At 57.0% G+C, this 16107-nt stretch overlaps 2 protein-coding genes across 5 annotated transcripts; both read right to left on the reverse strand.

The window, feature by feature from the left end:
• Window positions 1-4105: 4105 nt before the first annotated feature.
• Window positions 4106-9680, reverse strand: gtdc1 (glycosyltransferase-like domain containing 1). Of its 4 annotated transcripts, none has more exons than XM_076015858.1 (11): window positions 9648-9680; window positions 7265-7526; window positions 6940-7107; window positions 6491-6670; window positions 6337-6411; window positions 6118-6246; window positions 5395-5504; window positions 5042-5186; window positions 4556-4626; window positions 4371-4462; window positions 4106-4250 (listed from the first exon to the last, which is right to left on the reverse strand). In XM_076015858.1, exons 2-11 carry the CDS (start codon window positions 7483-7485, stop codon window positions 4155-4157), a joined length of 1287 nt encoding a protein of 428 aa, XP_075871973.1. In that variant the 5' UTR covers window positions 7486-7526; window positions 9648-9680; the 3' UTR covers window positions 4106-4154. The 4 variants fall into 4 exon arrangements, with proteins under 4 accessions (XP_075871973.1, XP_075871975.1, XP_075871974.1 ...); XM_076015860.1 differs by having other exon boundaries at window positions 6118-6224; window positions 6333-6411; XM_076015859.1 differs by having other exon boundaries at window positions 6118-6236; window positions 6333-6411.
• A 330-nt stretch (window positions 9681-10010) lies between these two features.
• On the reverse strand, window positions 10011-16102 carry LOC142881530 (zinc finger E-box-binding homeobox 2-like; the record flags this gene model as incomplete). Its single annotated transcript, XM_076015857.1, has 3 exons — window positions 10011-12021; window positions 13676-13856; window positions 14465-16102. Coding segments are annotated over 3 exons (2184 nt in total), but the record flags the coding sequence as incomplete, so codon positions are not given.
• Window positions 16103-16107: the final 5 nt, after the last annotated feature.

The raw sequence follows: 16107 nt of genomic DNA on the forward strand, positions 1-16107 counted from the left end.
TGCTTCCAGTCTTTGATGTGTGTGTGTGTGTGTGTGTGTGTGTGTATTAGCAGGAGAGCACTCAGTGCGACGCTCTGCCAAGGAGGACAGTCTGGGGGCCACTGGCCCCGCCCCCCTGCTCCTCAGCAGCGTGTTGATTGGCTGTCAGCGTGTCCTCTGCTTTGATGTGCGTTGGTCCCGTGAAGGCGACGCTCGTTTCTTCTTCTGAGGATTCCAAACACGCTTAAATCCTCTGCCCTTTAATGCTTCCTGTTCTCGGGGGGGGGGGTTAAGGTGATGGGGGGGGCTGCTCTGATAGGACGATGGCCTAACCTGTTCTGTTCTTTAAGTTTCCAGTGAGAGCGGCAGACAGCAGCACTACGTACCTGACACACACACACAGCAACACAACAGTGTGTGTCTCACACAGTCATACATCACACGCATGTACACAATATCACACACACACAGACGTACACACAATGCCAGCTAGCTAGCCGGCTAGCCAGCTAGCCGGCTAGCTAGCCACACCTCGGCGACCTTGGGACAATCAGCGATGTTCACTTTGACTCTCATCTTTAAATCCTCTTAAATCTTGAAGATGGCGAGCTGATGAAACACTGGGCGACGCCCCCTTTATCAAAGATGTATTAAAGATTAGAGGCGGAGACGACGTCCCACTCTGCTCCTTTATTGGACACTTAATGAAAAGTGCAGATAAGCTCTCACGTCTCAACGCCGCCGCCGCCGCTGGCGGGGAGTAATCCCATCAGGCATCACGGTGGCGCCGACACGCCAGTGGAGCCGTGGCAGCTCTGGGGGGCGGAGCCTCGCCTGACATCATCACAGCCACCGCCAGGTGGCGCCTGTTGTAAAAGTTTGTCTTGACGGAGGAATCATCAGTCACAGCCGCCGTCGCTGGTTGAGAAGCAGGAAGTAGCCGAGCACCTGTCCACCGGACTCCGCCCCCTCCCCCCCTCAGCCCCCCCCCCGGTCCATGTGGGTCACACAGCAGCTCTTGCTCAGCTGTGGTGTTTGCAGAGTTTGGAGGCAGTAATCAGCAGGAAGTAATCACCACCGTTCGCTTAAGACGGATTTCATTAAAGTGCTTCAGGTCAGAGGCCGATTACATCCTGCAGGATCACAGAGTCCAGCAGAGTCCAGCAGACCACGGCACCGGCACTCTGCCGGAAGGTTCGGTTCGCAGGTCCAAGAACCCCACAGGACCTGAACCCTGGACCCTGGACCCCGTCTCTCAACAGACTCCAACTGCTCGGTGGTTGGTCAGACCAGAGTGGGTCAGTTCTGAAGGCTCCACCATCCTCCTGGTCTGTGAAGTACATGAAGTGAGACCAGGACCAGGCGGATCTCGATCTGCTGCCTTCTGGAGTTTGGTTCTAGATGGGAGCGATGAGTCGGTGGAGGTTCTTCTCACAGCTCACCTGGACCTCCAGGTTCTTGCAGACCTCCATTAGGATTAAACTGGGAGAACCGGGTTCCAGACAGCAGGGACCAGTGAACCCAATTCAGGCACCAACAGGCAGCATGAAAGTTGAGCTCAAACAGGAAGTGACCTCTGTGACCTCCTGCAGCTCCTCCTGTTGCTCGTGGCCATTCCCACGACCGGGACGGAGGCGGCGCCGTCGTGGTCCCTCAGAGACCACGACGGCTGAGCAAACACCTCCACTTCCCATCAGCCACCTCTGCATGAAACCAGATCCAGCAGGAACCAGATCCAGCAGGGACCTGATCCAGCAGGAACCAGATCCAGCAGGGACCTGATCCAGCAGGAACCTGCTGAGGAAACATCTGACATCCTGAGGTGGGCCGCCGCCCCCTCACTGGCCTTCAGCTGAGCTCCAGCCCTCACACTGCAGTCTCCTGGTGCACCTAGTCCTCCTGGTCCACCTCATCCTCCTGGTCCACTCAGTCCTCTGAAGTAGAGGACGTTCTGAAGGTTCAGGCCAGTTGTCCATGGAGAGAGGATGATGATGATGATGATGATGATGGTGGTGGTGATGATGGTGATGATGATGGTGATGATGATGGTGATGATGATGATGATGATGATGATGGTGATGATGATGGTGGTGGTGATGATGGTGATGATGATGATGGTGGTGATGATGGTGATGATGATGATGATGATGATGATGATGATGATGATGGTGATTCTTCTTCTCTCCAGAGAGACTCCAGACCCTGCAGGCCTTCACACCACCCAGACCTCTGGACAGGGAACAGGGAGGTCTTCAGGAGTTTGACCGGTGAAACCAGTAGTGGCTCTGGACCTGGACGGTTCCCTGGACCTGGGGTGGTCTCTGGACCTGGACAGTTCCGTGGACCTGGGTTGGTCTCTAGACTAGGGTAGTTCTGTGGACCCCAGGTTGGTCTCTGGACCAGGGTTGGTCTCTGGACCAGGGTGGTTCTGTGGACCTGGGTTGGTCTCTGGACCAGGTCCATCATGATGTACTGAACCACTTTCCTGGGAGTCTGTGCTGCTGCTGGTTGTGGGTGTCCCAGGCCCTCAGAGTCTCCCTGCTCCCAGGCCTGGGTGCCTGGTGCCTGGGTGCCTGGGTGCCTGGGTGTCTGGGTGCCTGGGAGCCTGGGTCCTGGGTGTCTGGGTGCCTGGGTGCCTGGGTCCTGGGTCCTGGGTGCCTGGGAGCCTGGGTGCCTGGGAGCCTGGGTCCTGGGTGCTGGGTGTCTGGGTGCCTGGGAGCCTGGGTGTCTGGGTGTCTGGGTGTCTGGGTGCCTGGGAGCCTGGGTGGGAGCCTGGGTGTATGGGTGCCTGGGAGCCTGGGTCCTGGGTGCCAGGTCCCTCGGTCCCTCGGTCCCTCTGTGCCTCCGTGCAGTCTGGATTACTTCAGATTATCTTGTAATTCCTCTTCTAATCTGCGGCTGGAAGATTTGAGTGTCACTCTGCCATCGAGTGTTTGATGAGATGTCAAATCCTGCCGCAGGAAAACTTTCTCAGATTAACGGCCGAGAAAAACACAATCAGCCGGCGGTCGCCGGGCGACACCTGCTCCACCCGGCGACCCCGGCTGGCCCGCCGGCCAATGGGACGACGGCATCGCCCGGCCGCTCTTTGGCACGAACTGCTGTGTGCGACAAAGCTGTGCAGTTTTGTGTGTTTGTGCTGTGCCACGACAACGCGACCCCCACCTACACACCCCGACTGCTGCCTGTTGTGTGTCTGCTGTGTGTCTGCTGTGTGTCAGGTGTGTGTCTGCTGTGTGTCTGCTGTGTGTCTGCTGTGTGTCTGCTGTGTGTCAGGTGTGTGTCTGCTGTGTGCCTGTTGTGTGTCTGTTATGTGTCTGGAGTCAGGTTGTTGAGGTGCAGTTGGTCGGCATGGAAATCTCAGAGTGCAGCTCCTGGTTCCTCACAGCGCCCCCTGGAGGAGAGACCAGCTGACACCAGGTCCGGACACACAGCTGTGTGTGTGTGTGTGTGTGTGTGTGTGTGTGTGTGTGTGTGTGTGTGTGTGTGTGTGTGTGTGTGTGAGGACTGTGAAGAGTCTTTTCTTCAGCGGTGGAGATAACCAGGCTGTAATTACTGAGTCATTCTTACATCAATCACATCAATCCTGGGAAAATGGCAGGGGGGGGGGAAGGGGGTGGGGGGGGGGTTGTTCTTGAACTGAGGCCACCCTGAAACTCCAAATGGAGACCAAACCTCCAGGACCCAACATGAGGGCCCATTCATTTCAATCTAGTTGCTCCTCAACCAGTGAAGAACATCTGCAGGCCATCAAACTACTGGGAGGGGGGGGGGGCATGGAAATAATAAGAATACATTTTATTTGTGTCGCGCTTTTCAAGGAAGTGATTGGACAGCGGGCTGCGGTGTTGCTCCGCCCACTGGTGGCTGTGTTTTATTGAGGTTTCCACTGCAGGCCAAACTCCCTCCAAACTCCCTCCAGGCATTCATACACTTTCATTCCAAACTACCAACGGGGCACCAGGTTCCATCTGATGCAGCTTCAGCGTCAGCATGGAGCCTCAGGCCCTGGCTGTGGGGGCGTGGCCTCAGGTGGACTCCATAAAAGTCTCTGCACTTCCTGGTCTTCCACTTCCTGCTGCTCCTGGTCCTGGTCCTGGTCCTGGTCCTGGTCCGCTCGCTGCTCCGAGCTGCCGCTAAGGGGGCGGCCGCTGGGACTCCCTGATTGGCTGAGGTCAGGGGGGCGGAGCCTCGGCGCCCCCCTCAGGCACTGACAGCAGGTCCTGGTAGCGCTGCTTCAGAGACGCCCACGAGTAGCGAGAAGCGTCCACCTGCACCACAGAAGAAGAAACACACACACACACACACACACACACACACACACACACTCATGAGAAAGCTCATTGGCTGACTGGCAGGCCAGGTGCATGATGGGAAAGCGGTGGCGTCACCTTGAGGAGGTGCGAGCGGGCGAGCTGAGGCCGGGTGCAGAAGTTACGCAGCCGCTTGCTGAGCTGCTGCGGCGTGGAGTACAGGTACTCCGCTGCAACACACACACACACACACACACACACAGCTCAGCCACCAATCACAGCCCTCCTTCCCTCCCCACCCAAGGTGTGTCCTCAGTCCTCACCTGGGAAGATCTCGGGGTAGACCAGCGCCTTGGGACACAGAGGGTAGCAGCCGCAGTGGACCGCCTCCAGCCTGGCACACAGCAGCACCGCAGGTAGCTTAGCATCGTTAGCAACCTCTCCAGTCACCAGCCTCGCCTTGTCTGCGCTAGGCTAATGTGATAACGCCGGCCTAACCTACTAGCATTAGCCGTGAGCTACACGGAGCTAAAGGCTACATGGACGCCGTTCCACTCATTCAATTATTCATAACTTTATTTAACGAGGTGTTGGATGACACGTAGTGACGCTACGCTAACTGCTAGCCAGTGTTTTGTTGACAGCGGCTGAATAATTGATGTCGGTTGGAGGGAACAACTGGATCCGACCGGTGAGGAGCACTGCAACACTGACCACACACACACACACACACACACACACACACACACACACACACACACACACACACACACACACACACACACACACACACACACACACACACTCACATGGCGACTCCGAAGAACTCGTGCTTGGCGGTGGAGACGACCACGTCGGCCTGACACAGGACGGACAGGAAGTGGTCTCTGCTGGGCAGGAAGCCCCAGTGCAGGATGTGAGACTGCAGGACCTGCTGGGCCTCCAGGAAGATCTCTGCAGCACCACCGAAGAAGAAGAAGAAACTCAGTCAGTCAGCGCCAGAGAAGATGCTGCTGCTGCTAACGCTGCTAACGCTGCGACAGGCTGAGGGCTGCTGTGACTTCCTGTCACATGACCGGGTGGGGGGGATCCATACTGTGACCCCCATGAAGGAAATCAAAGGCCACAGTGTGTGTGTGTGTGTGTGTGTGTGTGAGTCCACCTGGTGGGTCAGTGAAGGTCTCTCCGAGCACCGACAGCAGGAAGTTGCAGCCTCGCTGCTTCAGGTCCATCAGGGTGGAGAAGAAGAGCTCAGGACCTTTATCATGCTCCCTGCACACACACACACACACACACACACACACACACACACACACACACACACACACACACCAGGGGGCGCTGTGACTGGGCTCAGGTGTGGCCCCTCCCACCGCCGCAATCTCTACCAGACCATCTCAGTTTGCCAGGAGTGCCGCACTGAACATGCCGGGGGGGGGGGCGGAGCCTATGTAGAACCCACCCCACCCCCACGACCCCTCCGCTACCACTGGATTTCTATTCAACAGTTTTGTCACAGTAATGTGAGTGACAGACTGTCAGTGCTGCAGGTGCTGCGTTGGGACACTAGTGGGCAGCAGCTGAGCGGCTAGCGGCAGTGCTAGCGGCAGTGCTAGCGGCAGTGCTAGCGGCAGCGCTAGCGGCAGCCAGCGGCTCCTTCACCTGGAACAGCTGTTTGCAGCTGTTTGCAGCAGCAATAAGACGGCTGTAATCTGAGGATCAGGGCCACGCTCAGATTAAAACACACACACTTCAATCACAGATTAACACAGAGCCTCATTCCAGCAGAATAGAAACTAATCCATCTGTGTCCAGAGAGCAAGACCACCCCCCACCTCCAACCCCCCACAGCCCCCCCCAGACCCCCGGTCACATGACCACTCACCACCTGTGCGGCCACACGATGTGCAGAGGCCGGACCTCCTCCTCGCCACCCCCCTCAGGTGTGGCTCTGCTCTGAGGGGGCTCCTGGTCCTGGTCCTGGTCTTGGTCCTGGTCCCGGTCCTGGTCCACCCTGCTGGGTCGGACCAGGACGTTACGGCTAAGGCTAAAGCTACGGCTACAACCAGCAGCTAATTGTTACTGTGGAGACGGCTGCACCCACCGGCAGGCAGTGATGATGTCATCATGGTGAGACTCCTCCCCCAGCCGGCGCTGCAGCTTGTGTCGCGGCATCAACCTGTCAATCACCAGGAGAGCAGTCAACACACACACACACACACACGTGCACACACACACACACACACACACTGGGGCACCTGGTGAGGTCTGGCAGCTGCAGGGGGAAGGCCAGGACCAGGCACTTGGGCCGGATCAGCAGGTCCAGGTCCAGGTCCTGGGGCCTCTGGTCGGGGATCCTCTTCAGGAAGGGGCGGAGCTTCGACAGGAAGGACTCCATGTTGAAGGCTGAGTTAAAAACCACCACGTCCGCCACCAGGCTGCACACACACACACACACACACACACACACACACACACACACACACACACACACACACACACACACACACACACAGTGAGTTGCTCTAGCAAAGGTGGCGTCAGATGTTAGCGGGCAGACTGCGGGCTTCACAGGAGGGGGCGGAGTCTGTCTGCCGTCCAATCAGGCTCTCTGATGATCACTAGCAAAATGTAACGCCGGCCGTTAGCCACACCAGCTTGCTAACCAATCAGGGGCAGGCAGGTCACATGACCGCTGGGTGTTTACCATGAGAGAATCTGGTTGTAACCGTACTGGAAGTCCCTCTCCTGGTCCTTTTGGACCGGGTAGACCAGCTGGTTCTCGTGGAAGTACAGGACCTTCTTGAGGCGGGCCAGGTCCGGTCTGAGGGCCACCAGCTCACACAGGTTCAGGACCGAGCTGCAGAACAGGACCCTGCAGCAGGGAGGGCGAGAACAAGACCAGGGTCAGGACCAGGACCAGGACCAGCAAGGAGGGTGAAGGTAAGGAACTGGACCAGAACCCAGGCCAGGACCAGGAACAGAGTTAGGACCAGCAGGACATCAGGAGGGGTCAGGACCAGCAGTCTCACCTGTATGAGGGGCAGGGGGGCGTGGCCTGGCTCAGGTGCAGGGCGGCGGTCCGGGCCCTCCAGTGCCACTTCTTGGCGGGCAGCGTGACAGCGGAGCAGCCGCTGATGTTCTGCTGCAGCAGCTCCAGCAGCTGCCTGTGGGAGCCGCCGTAGAACGGCTCCAGCAGCAGGACTCTGGGGGCGGGGCTGGGGGCGGGGCTGGAGGCGGGGCTGGAGGCCATAGTCCGATCAACGCACTGGAGCCACGCCTCTTCTTCTTCTTCTCCACTTCCTGTCGTCAGCAGACAGTCAGAAGCTCAACGGCGGCAGCAGCAAGACCTAAGCTAAGCCCCACCCACCTGATGACATCACTGAGCAGAGGGCAGAAAACCACTGCGGTGCCAATGTGTCATCAGCTATTAGCTTAGTACTGAAGCTAAGGAAGCAGCGAGCAAGCTACGCTCAAACCCACAGCATGCATCTGTGTGTGTGTGTGTGTGTGTCGTTTTAGACAGTTTAACTACAAGTTTAGGATTAAAAGAAGCAGCTAGCGAGCTACGCTAGCACTCAAAGCATGTGTGTGTGTGTGTGTGTGTGTGTGTGTGTGTGTGTGTGTGTGTGTGTGTGTGTGTGTGTGCGTGCGCGTGTGCTAATTGAAGACTACTGGGAGGATCACCAGAGGCCGGGCTGGCTGGTGGCCCCGCCCTCGAGAGGAAATGGCTGTGGGGGCGGGGCCTCCCAGTGACTCCAGTCATCCCATTAGCCGCCCACAGTGGGAAGTGATGCGGTGGCGGCGGCGCTAGCTCGCCCACGCCAGCTCGTCAGCAGCGCTGCCACACACACTCATATCAGGAGCAGGAAATGAGCAGATAGCGGCTGAGGCGGACGTGTCAAACGGCTCCATCTGATTGGCCGGTGCCGTGGTTAATGCGGCCCATTGTGTGGCTGCCAGTCCATTTCCTGCTCGCCGCCAAAATAATGTGCAATATGAAGATGGGAACGTGTGGGGGACGTCCAATTAGCTCGCCGCTCATGCTACGACCTTTCAGCTCGCCCACAATGACAGCAGCAGCGCCCGCTCCCCCCCCACCTCCCACTCCCACCGCCACAACCACCAACTTCCTGTTTGGTCCTCAGCCAACATGCAGATGGATGATGGGATCCCAAAAGCAGCTGCTGATTCTGGAATCATGCTAGCATGGTAGCACGTTAGCATCTCCATCAGGATGTAATTACGCAGACCGACCACTAGCTGACGATCGGGGCCCCCATCTGACCTCTGACCTTGAAACAGGCCTCGGTTCACAGCAGGGTAAAACTGAACTTTCAGGGCTGTTATCCAATCAGAGTGGGGCTGCAGGGCGGAGCTTAGAGCAGATGTGGGAGAGGAGCAGACGTAGAGGAGGAGGTGGAAGGAGGCCGACTGGAAGCTGAGAGTGCGGCGTCCTGGCCGGGGGATTCCACACACTCATCTTCCCGCCAGTCGTCTCGCTGCCGCCGCCCCCACCTGGCCCGGCTCGACCCGGCACGGCAGGGGTTCAGGTGGAGGGGTTTCCCTGCCAGGGAAACCCCTCCACCCGCCCAGGCGTCGGCCCAATGACTCAGCAGCTCTCTCGCCCACCGCCACCGCTGGAAAGCAGCGAGCAAACTACCGTATAACACACAGCGTGCGTGTGTGTGTGTGTGAGTGTCCTTCTAGACGGCTTAGCTACTAGCTTAGCATTAACGTTAAGGGAGGCTATGGAAACAACTATTCCTTAGCTTTAATGTCGCTGCTGTGGCTACACAACACATATACTAGTGACACACAAATGTTTGTGATGCTAAAAATAAAACTAGTGTTTTTTTTGGGTGCGTTCCAAAAAATATTTGGGTTTTTTTTTTTGTGCGTTCCAAAAAATAGTTGTGTTTTTTTTTTTTGTGCGTTCCAAAAAATAGTTGTGTTTTTTTTTTTTGTTTTTTTTTTGTGCGTTCAAAATAATATTTGTGTTTTTTCTTTCCAGACCGGAATTGCGGCACCGTCGCCGAGTTGCTTTCGATGTGAAAGCATGCAGCGTTTTGAATCGTCCGTCGACAGCGGACGTGACGTCACACGAGCCTCGTGGGTAAAGAGGGAATTTCCACTTCCTGACTTTGGTCCAATCAGGCTCGGCGGTCAGCTCCAAAACACCGGAAAGGCGCGGAAACGGGACGCCGTGAGCTCCGTTAGCAAGCGGCTAGCACAGGCAGCGGTCTGGCGGTTAGCTTTAGCTCAGCTGCAGCCCACTCACGACCGGAACGCAGTGTCGACTGGCCACTTCCGGTGTGTGTGTGTGTGTGTGTGTGTGTGTGTGTGTGTGTGTGTGTGTGTGTGTGTCGTCGCTCAGACGGGAGTCCCCGGACACGGAGAGCGCGGTGGACGGACTCTTACCGTGACAGGCCTCGCTCCACGCACCGCACCACCACGCACGCTGTGGCAGGACTCTACGTCATCACGTCTTTTGACCGTCGCCGCGGGAGAGCGCCCGTCGCAAAGCAGAGAATCAGCTGTGCTGTGCCGTGCCGTGTTGTGTTGTGTTGTGTTGTGCTGTATCGCTGCTGACTAGCACGAGCAGCTTGTTGCTGGGCAGATTAGCGCTCGCGCGCTCCCTCTCCCTGTGTGTGTGTGTGTGTGTGTGTGTGTGTGTGTGTGTGTGTGTGTGTGTGTGTGTGTGTGTGTGTGTGTGTGTGTGTGTGTGTGTGTGTGTGTGTGTGTGTGTGTGTGTGAGTGAGGGAGTCGGACAGGTGACAAGAGGAGAAAGACGGTTTTATTAAAAGTGGTTTGGCTACAACTCGACACGTTGGTCTCCCAGACAAGCACGTGGTCTCCAGCGGCTCCCTCGGCTCCAGTGGAAGCACCGACCTCGTGAAAAACACACCGTTGGTCGTTTACACCATCGTCGTTTATCAAAAGTTCCCCAAGATGTCGAATTTCCAGTTCATTTCACAGGAAGTCAGAGAGAGAGAAGACGAGGAGACACGAGTGGAGCTTTGTCCTCGAGCACAGCTTCAGAGTTCTGCTCCAGAACCAAAAAGAGCCTCCGTGTGAGAGGAAGTGCGACACTGTGCACTGCAGTGGGAAATAAATACAACCAGGAAATAGAAAAGGGGTCATAAATAAAGTGGTCCACTCCCAAGTAGAAAGAAGAAATAACACAACATCACCGTAATACTGACAGACAGAACACTGACAACTGCACACCACCGTGTAAACTGGGCACATACACACTGAGAGCGGGGGGGGGGGGTCACGGACAGGAGGGGTCAGTGAGGTCAGGGGGGGGTCACGGTCATGGGGGGGGTCGGGGAGGTCACGGGCAGGTGAGGTCAGGGGGGGTCACGATCAGGAGGGGTCGGGGAGGTCACGGGCAGGGCAGGTGAGGTCAGGGGTGGCACTTGGCAGAAGAGGGGGCAGCTTTGCTTTGTCAGGCTTCCTCTGGAGAAACAACACAGTGGCTCCGCCTCCTCGTCCTGTCGGCAGACTCACAGCCACGCACACACACTTTCACGTCTCTTCACACACACGGAAACGCCACGAGGCCCAAAGTCGTGCGGTGAGTTGGCAGAAATAAAGAGAACAAAAAAAATCATGTAAAAAAAAAAACAACACAACCCGGTCCAAGTTACAACAACAACAACAACAACAAGAAGAACAACACTGACAGGAAGTGCCCCCCCCCCCTCTTTCTTTTCATCCTTTACATTGTTTGTAGTGAATCACAGTTGAGCAGGAGGGGAGGTTGGGGGGGGGGGGTGCTGGCAGGGAGACACTGGAAGTCAGAAGGTGGCGCCACCACGCAGCGTCCGACACTGTACAGTGACATCATCAGCAACCTTTCACACTTTCTTCTACTCTTTTTTTTTTTGCATATTGTGGATTTTGAGACAATCCCATTGGCTGCTGGCTCAGGGGCCGTCCCAAAACTTCTGGGCAGCGGAGCCCACTTAGCGGACGCCCTCTGTCTGCACACAGTGGTACTGCAATCTGTAGCCGCACAGGGGGGAGCTGCTAACCAAGTGAGAATACGCTCATGCTAATTAGCTTTTAGCGCTGGACGACAGCATTCCTTCTCAGACTAGCGCTGTGCTAGCACTCGGCTAGCGGTTAGCCAGCTGACAGCAGAGAGTTGAGGAGGTTGACGTCAGGCTGAAGAGCCCGGTGACAGGAAGTGGCGGGAAGTGGCAGGAAGTGAGTGTGAGGTCAAAGTTCAAACACAGCCACCACGACCAGGCTGAGCTGCAGGTGGGAGACCTGCTGCTGACTGACTGACTGGTTGACTGACTGGTTGACAGGCTGACAGAGTGCGGCTGCTGAGTGAGGCTCCGACCTCCAGCCCTGCAGTTCGAGGTGGGCCCCCTGGGACCTCCCGGTGGTCCAGGTTCTGCCGTGGCGGCTCAGTGGTCCCGGTCCGGCTCCCCCGACTCCTCCTTGGTCCTACGGTTTCCTTCCTCCCGCTCCTCCTCCCCCCCTCCTCCCTCGGTCACCTCCCGGTACGTCTTTGGCTCGGGACCGCCCCCTCCGGCCCCCTCCTCCGGGTAGGCCCCTCCCCCGCCGGCCGCCTGCCGCTCCTCCGCCTCCCTCTTGCAGTAGGAGTAGCGGTGGTTCATGTGCTGCGAGTACGAGCCCGAGTGGCTGAACCTCTTGCCGCACTTGTCGCACTGGTAGGGCTTCTCGCCCGAGTGCAGGCGCGAGTGCTCGATCAGGTGGTGCTTGTGCTTGAAGGCCTTGTGGCAGATCTGACACTGGTGGGGGCGTCGCCCTGCAGCCACAGGAGACAACAACACACTCAGTCACACACACACACCATGTTCACCAAGGGAATCATCGCTCCCCCCTCCCCCCGTGAGGTCACCATGGTCTTGTTTTTTTTTTGGGGGGGACGGTTTTAAAGTTTCAAAGGTCAGAGGTCAAAGGTCAGACGTTTGATTCGCTAACATGAACTTTCCAAAGAGGAAGAAGAAGAAGAAGAAGAGTTGTGGGTGTTTAACAATCAGACTGAACCACTCTGACTCACATGTGACATAACAATAATAACAATAATCATAATAATAATAATAATAACAATAATAACAATAACAATAATAACAATAACAATAATAACAACAACAATAATAATAATAATAATAACAATAATAACAATAACAATAATAACAATAACAATAATAACAACAACAATAATAATAATAATAATAACAATAATAACAACAACAACAATAATAATAATAATAATAATATAGGTTTCTGACATAAAAGCATCTGGTTGCCAGGCAGTCTGACCTAAGCCTGGTCCCCAGTTATGCTAAGCTATGCTAAGCTAATCCTAAAACCGAAGCTTCACTTCACTGACTGTTGTCAAGTTGTCGGAGGTTAAAGACACAAACATCGTCACCGCGCTGGTTTCAAGCTGCTGCTCACCTTGCACACACACACACACACACACACACACACACTGCCTGGTGGATGTGCTGTTGCTGTGTGTGTGTGTGTGTGTGTGTGTGTGTGTGTGTGTGTGTGTGTGTGTGTGCGTGCAATGAATTTCTTCCCTCCGACTGAACAGGAAGTCTTTCGTCTGCTGCCAACTGACAGGCTGAACGCCGTCCAAACAGTCGTCCCACACACACACACACACACACACACACACACACACACACACACACACACACACACACACGTACCCAAAACACGCCAACACACACACTACACACTCCTCACAAACACATGTAGCCACAAATAGACCAGGAACCATAGCTGGCATGGTTTACTGTAACACACACACACACACACACACACACACACACACACACAATCAGGGCAGCGTGGATTCCTGCTCTGACTGACGGGGGGGGGGGGGCGACGTGAGCAGGATGATGCAAGGCGGTGAAAGCCAGGAAGGTGGAACCGCTTGAACTCAGGTAAACTGCTGCTGGGACCAGGACCAGACACGCTTTGGTCCTCCCGGTTCTGGTTCTGGAGACCTGGACCTGGACTTCAGCGTCGCTTTTAATAATAAACCCCGGCTAAACATCCAGGCCACTGCCTCAGCTGAGCTTAGCTTAGCTTAGCTTAGCATTTATCACTTCAAACAGGCCTCACTGGACCACTTTGCTAATGCTAGCTAATGCTAACGCTAGCTCATCGTCACTCAAGCCTCGTCCACCAGCCGCCGGGGTTTTTCCTTCTCTGTGATTGGTGACGATGCTGCTGTCATTGTCATGTATGTACACACACACACACACACACACACACCAAAGCACACCAGTAAGACCCCCCCCCCTCCCCTTCCCCAGCTGAAAAGAAAGCAGGAGTTAACAGTCAAATCAGAGAGAGAGAGAGAGAGAGAGCAGGGCAATCAAGAGCAGTGGGGGGGGCGGGGGGGGGTCATCAAAGAAGGCGTGTCCGAGTGTTACATGTACCTGTGTGTTCATATTTGTGTCTGAGCAGGGAACTGGTCTTCTGGAATGTTTTGTGGCACAAGTCACAGGCGTACATACCACTTTCTGCCTTCTTAATCTTCCTCCTGGTCAGCAGCGACTCGCTGTCTGCCAGGTCGTCCAGGCCCGACACAAAGTCCAGCGTCGCCTCCAGCAGCTCACCCTGGCAGCACAGACACACAGACAGACAGACAGACAGACAGGTTGGGTCAGTCCTGGACCACCACCCAAACCCCCCACTGACAGCCAGATCCCACGTCTGGACAGGGCTTAGCGGCCCCACCTGGGTAAGACCCTCAGTTGGGGGAAGGGGGGGTCGTGGTAGAGGGCTGATGGTAGAGGGTGGGGGGGGGGGGGGGGGGGGGCTTGTGGGGGATTGAGGGGGTCAGGTGAGACACTGCACAACTTCTCCCGTACACACAGAACACAGCCTGATCAACAGCGGACCCGGCAGCCCCAAACCGACCGCTGGCCCAGCGGCTCAGGAGTCAGATGGTGGACTTCCTGTCAGCTGATGGAGCGCCCGGGTCCCACCGGATGGGACTTGGTTTCACTCGTCACAATGGAAGCGGCTCCGGCTGCTCGGCGGCTGAGATCATTTGTTGTTCTTTTGCCGAGTTCTCAGAGCTCCGCTGTCACCAGGTCCTCAGCAGGGTGCAGGTGTTTGTGGCCTGCAGGACCCACGTTGACCAGCTGTCTACACACTGGGTCCACACTGGGCCTCCCTGCCAACAGAACCCTGCCTGCACCGGTCAGTGGGAGAGGTTTTACCTGGAAAGCCGTCTTGCGCTGGTACTTCCTCCTCTGCTGCATGTCAGCGAAGGCGGCGGCCCCGGTCGCATAGGTGTAGGCCATGTGGGGCAGGAGGCCCATGGGGTCCAGGCCGGCATAGGGCCTGAGGCCTGGAATGGTGGCTTGAGCCGGAGACATGAAGGTGGGGGCAGTGAAGGCTCCATGGGGGGGCAGCGAGGTGTAGACCGGACCAAAGGGGTTGATCCCAAAGACGGGACTGTTGCTCTTCTCCAGCTGAGGAACAGAGTCCATGCCCCCTTCAGGGCCTAGCACCTCCTTCTTGATGCTGACCAGGTCCAAGGGCCCTGACTCCAGAGTCTCTACACTGGTCCCAGTCAGGAAGGTCTCGGCTGGCTTCTCCTGCTCACTGGGCGGCCTCTGGATGCTGTGTTTGGGCAGGGACAGGTCCAGGGGCGTGTCCTCCGACACCAGGCTGTTGGGGGTGTAGGAGCTTCCTTGGGAGGTTTTGGAGGACGTGGAGGACAGGTTGAGGGGCGACGGGGTGTCGCTCCTCAAGCGGTCCACAGAGTTCTGCGGCCTGCTGGCCTTGGGGAACCTGTGGGAGGAGTCATTACTACTGAAGCTGGGGTTGCTTTCAGGTCCTGGAGGGCTTGTCCCTGACAGCAGACCTCCTCCAGGGTAGTTCTGGGTCTGCCACTGGCTGAACCACTCTTGGACAAACTCCTGAGGAAGGCCGATGGCCATGGAGATCTTCAGCAGCTCCTCCGAGTCGGGCTCGGTGTTGGTGGCAAAGTAGGCCTTGAGAACCGACACGTGGTCTTTGAAGTGGTTGACGGGGCTACCGGTTTGTTCGGTGCTGGACTGCTCCAAGGCCAGCGCCGCCATGTGGCCAGCGGGGCCGCTCTCGGCCGGCTGCAGCGCCGCCTTGATGTCCTCGTTCATCTTGCACAGGTAGCGCTCGTGCTGGTGCAGCGGGATGGGTCCGGGGAAGAACTCCCTGCAGAACTGGCAGCAGTAGGACAGGAAGTGGCCGCTGGGCCTCTCCTCACCGCTGGGGGTGGAAGAGGGGCGGCACTTCCTGACGTCTTCCTGTCTGCCCGAGTCATCCGGCAGACTTTTGGCCTGGTTGGTCTCCAGGGTGTAGTCCCCGAGGTTCTTCACGAGGCGGGCCTGGCCTGCCCCCCGGAAGCCAAACCTCTGCCTGGACCCGCTGTTGTCCCCAATCTGAAGCACCTTCTGCACTTCACTCAGGTTCTTTCCAAAAGGTCCGGGGTGGCCCAGCAGGTGCAGGTCCAACCCTGCGGGTCCCAGGTGCTGATGGGGGCTCTGGGAGGAGGAGGTGTGAATCCCCAGAGGGCTTCCACCACAGCGGCCATTCAGGAAGACCCCCGAAGCCCCGAGGCCCTGCTGGGGGGCCACCAGGAGGCGGTAGTCGGCCAAGTCCACCGGCTCCTTCTTGACCTCCAGCTGGGCCTGCTGTTGGTCCCGCCCGTTCTCCAGTCTGTGGCGGAGCTGGGCAAGCGCGGGGCTACCGGGCAGCGAGTGGCTGGAGTTGGGGGAGGAGCCTGGGGGCCTGTTGCCACCCCCACCGCCCCCACCGCCACCGCGCAGGCGTCCGTTGACGGCGAGCAAGCCGACGCACTTCTTGCTGCTGATGTGGG

Source organism: Nelusetta ayraudi, unplaced genomic scaffold (assembly GCF_046127955.1).
Source record: "Nelusetta ayraudi isolate G7.1 ecotype Tasmania unplaced genomic scaffold, CSIRO-AGI_Nayr_v1 ptg000200l, whole genome shotgun sequence".
NCBI classification, from domain to species: domain Eukaryota; kingdom Metazoa; phylum Chordata; class Actinopteri; order Tetraodontiformes; family Monacanthidae; genus Nelusetta; species Nelusetta ayraudi.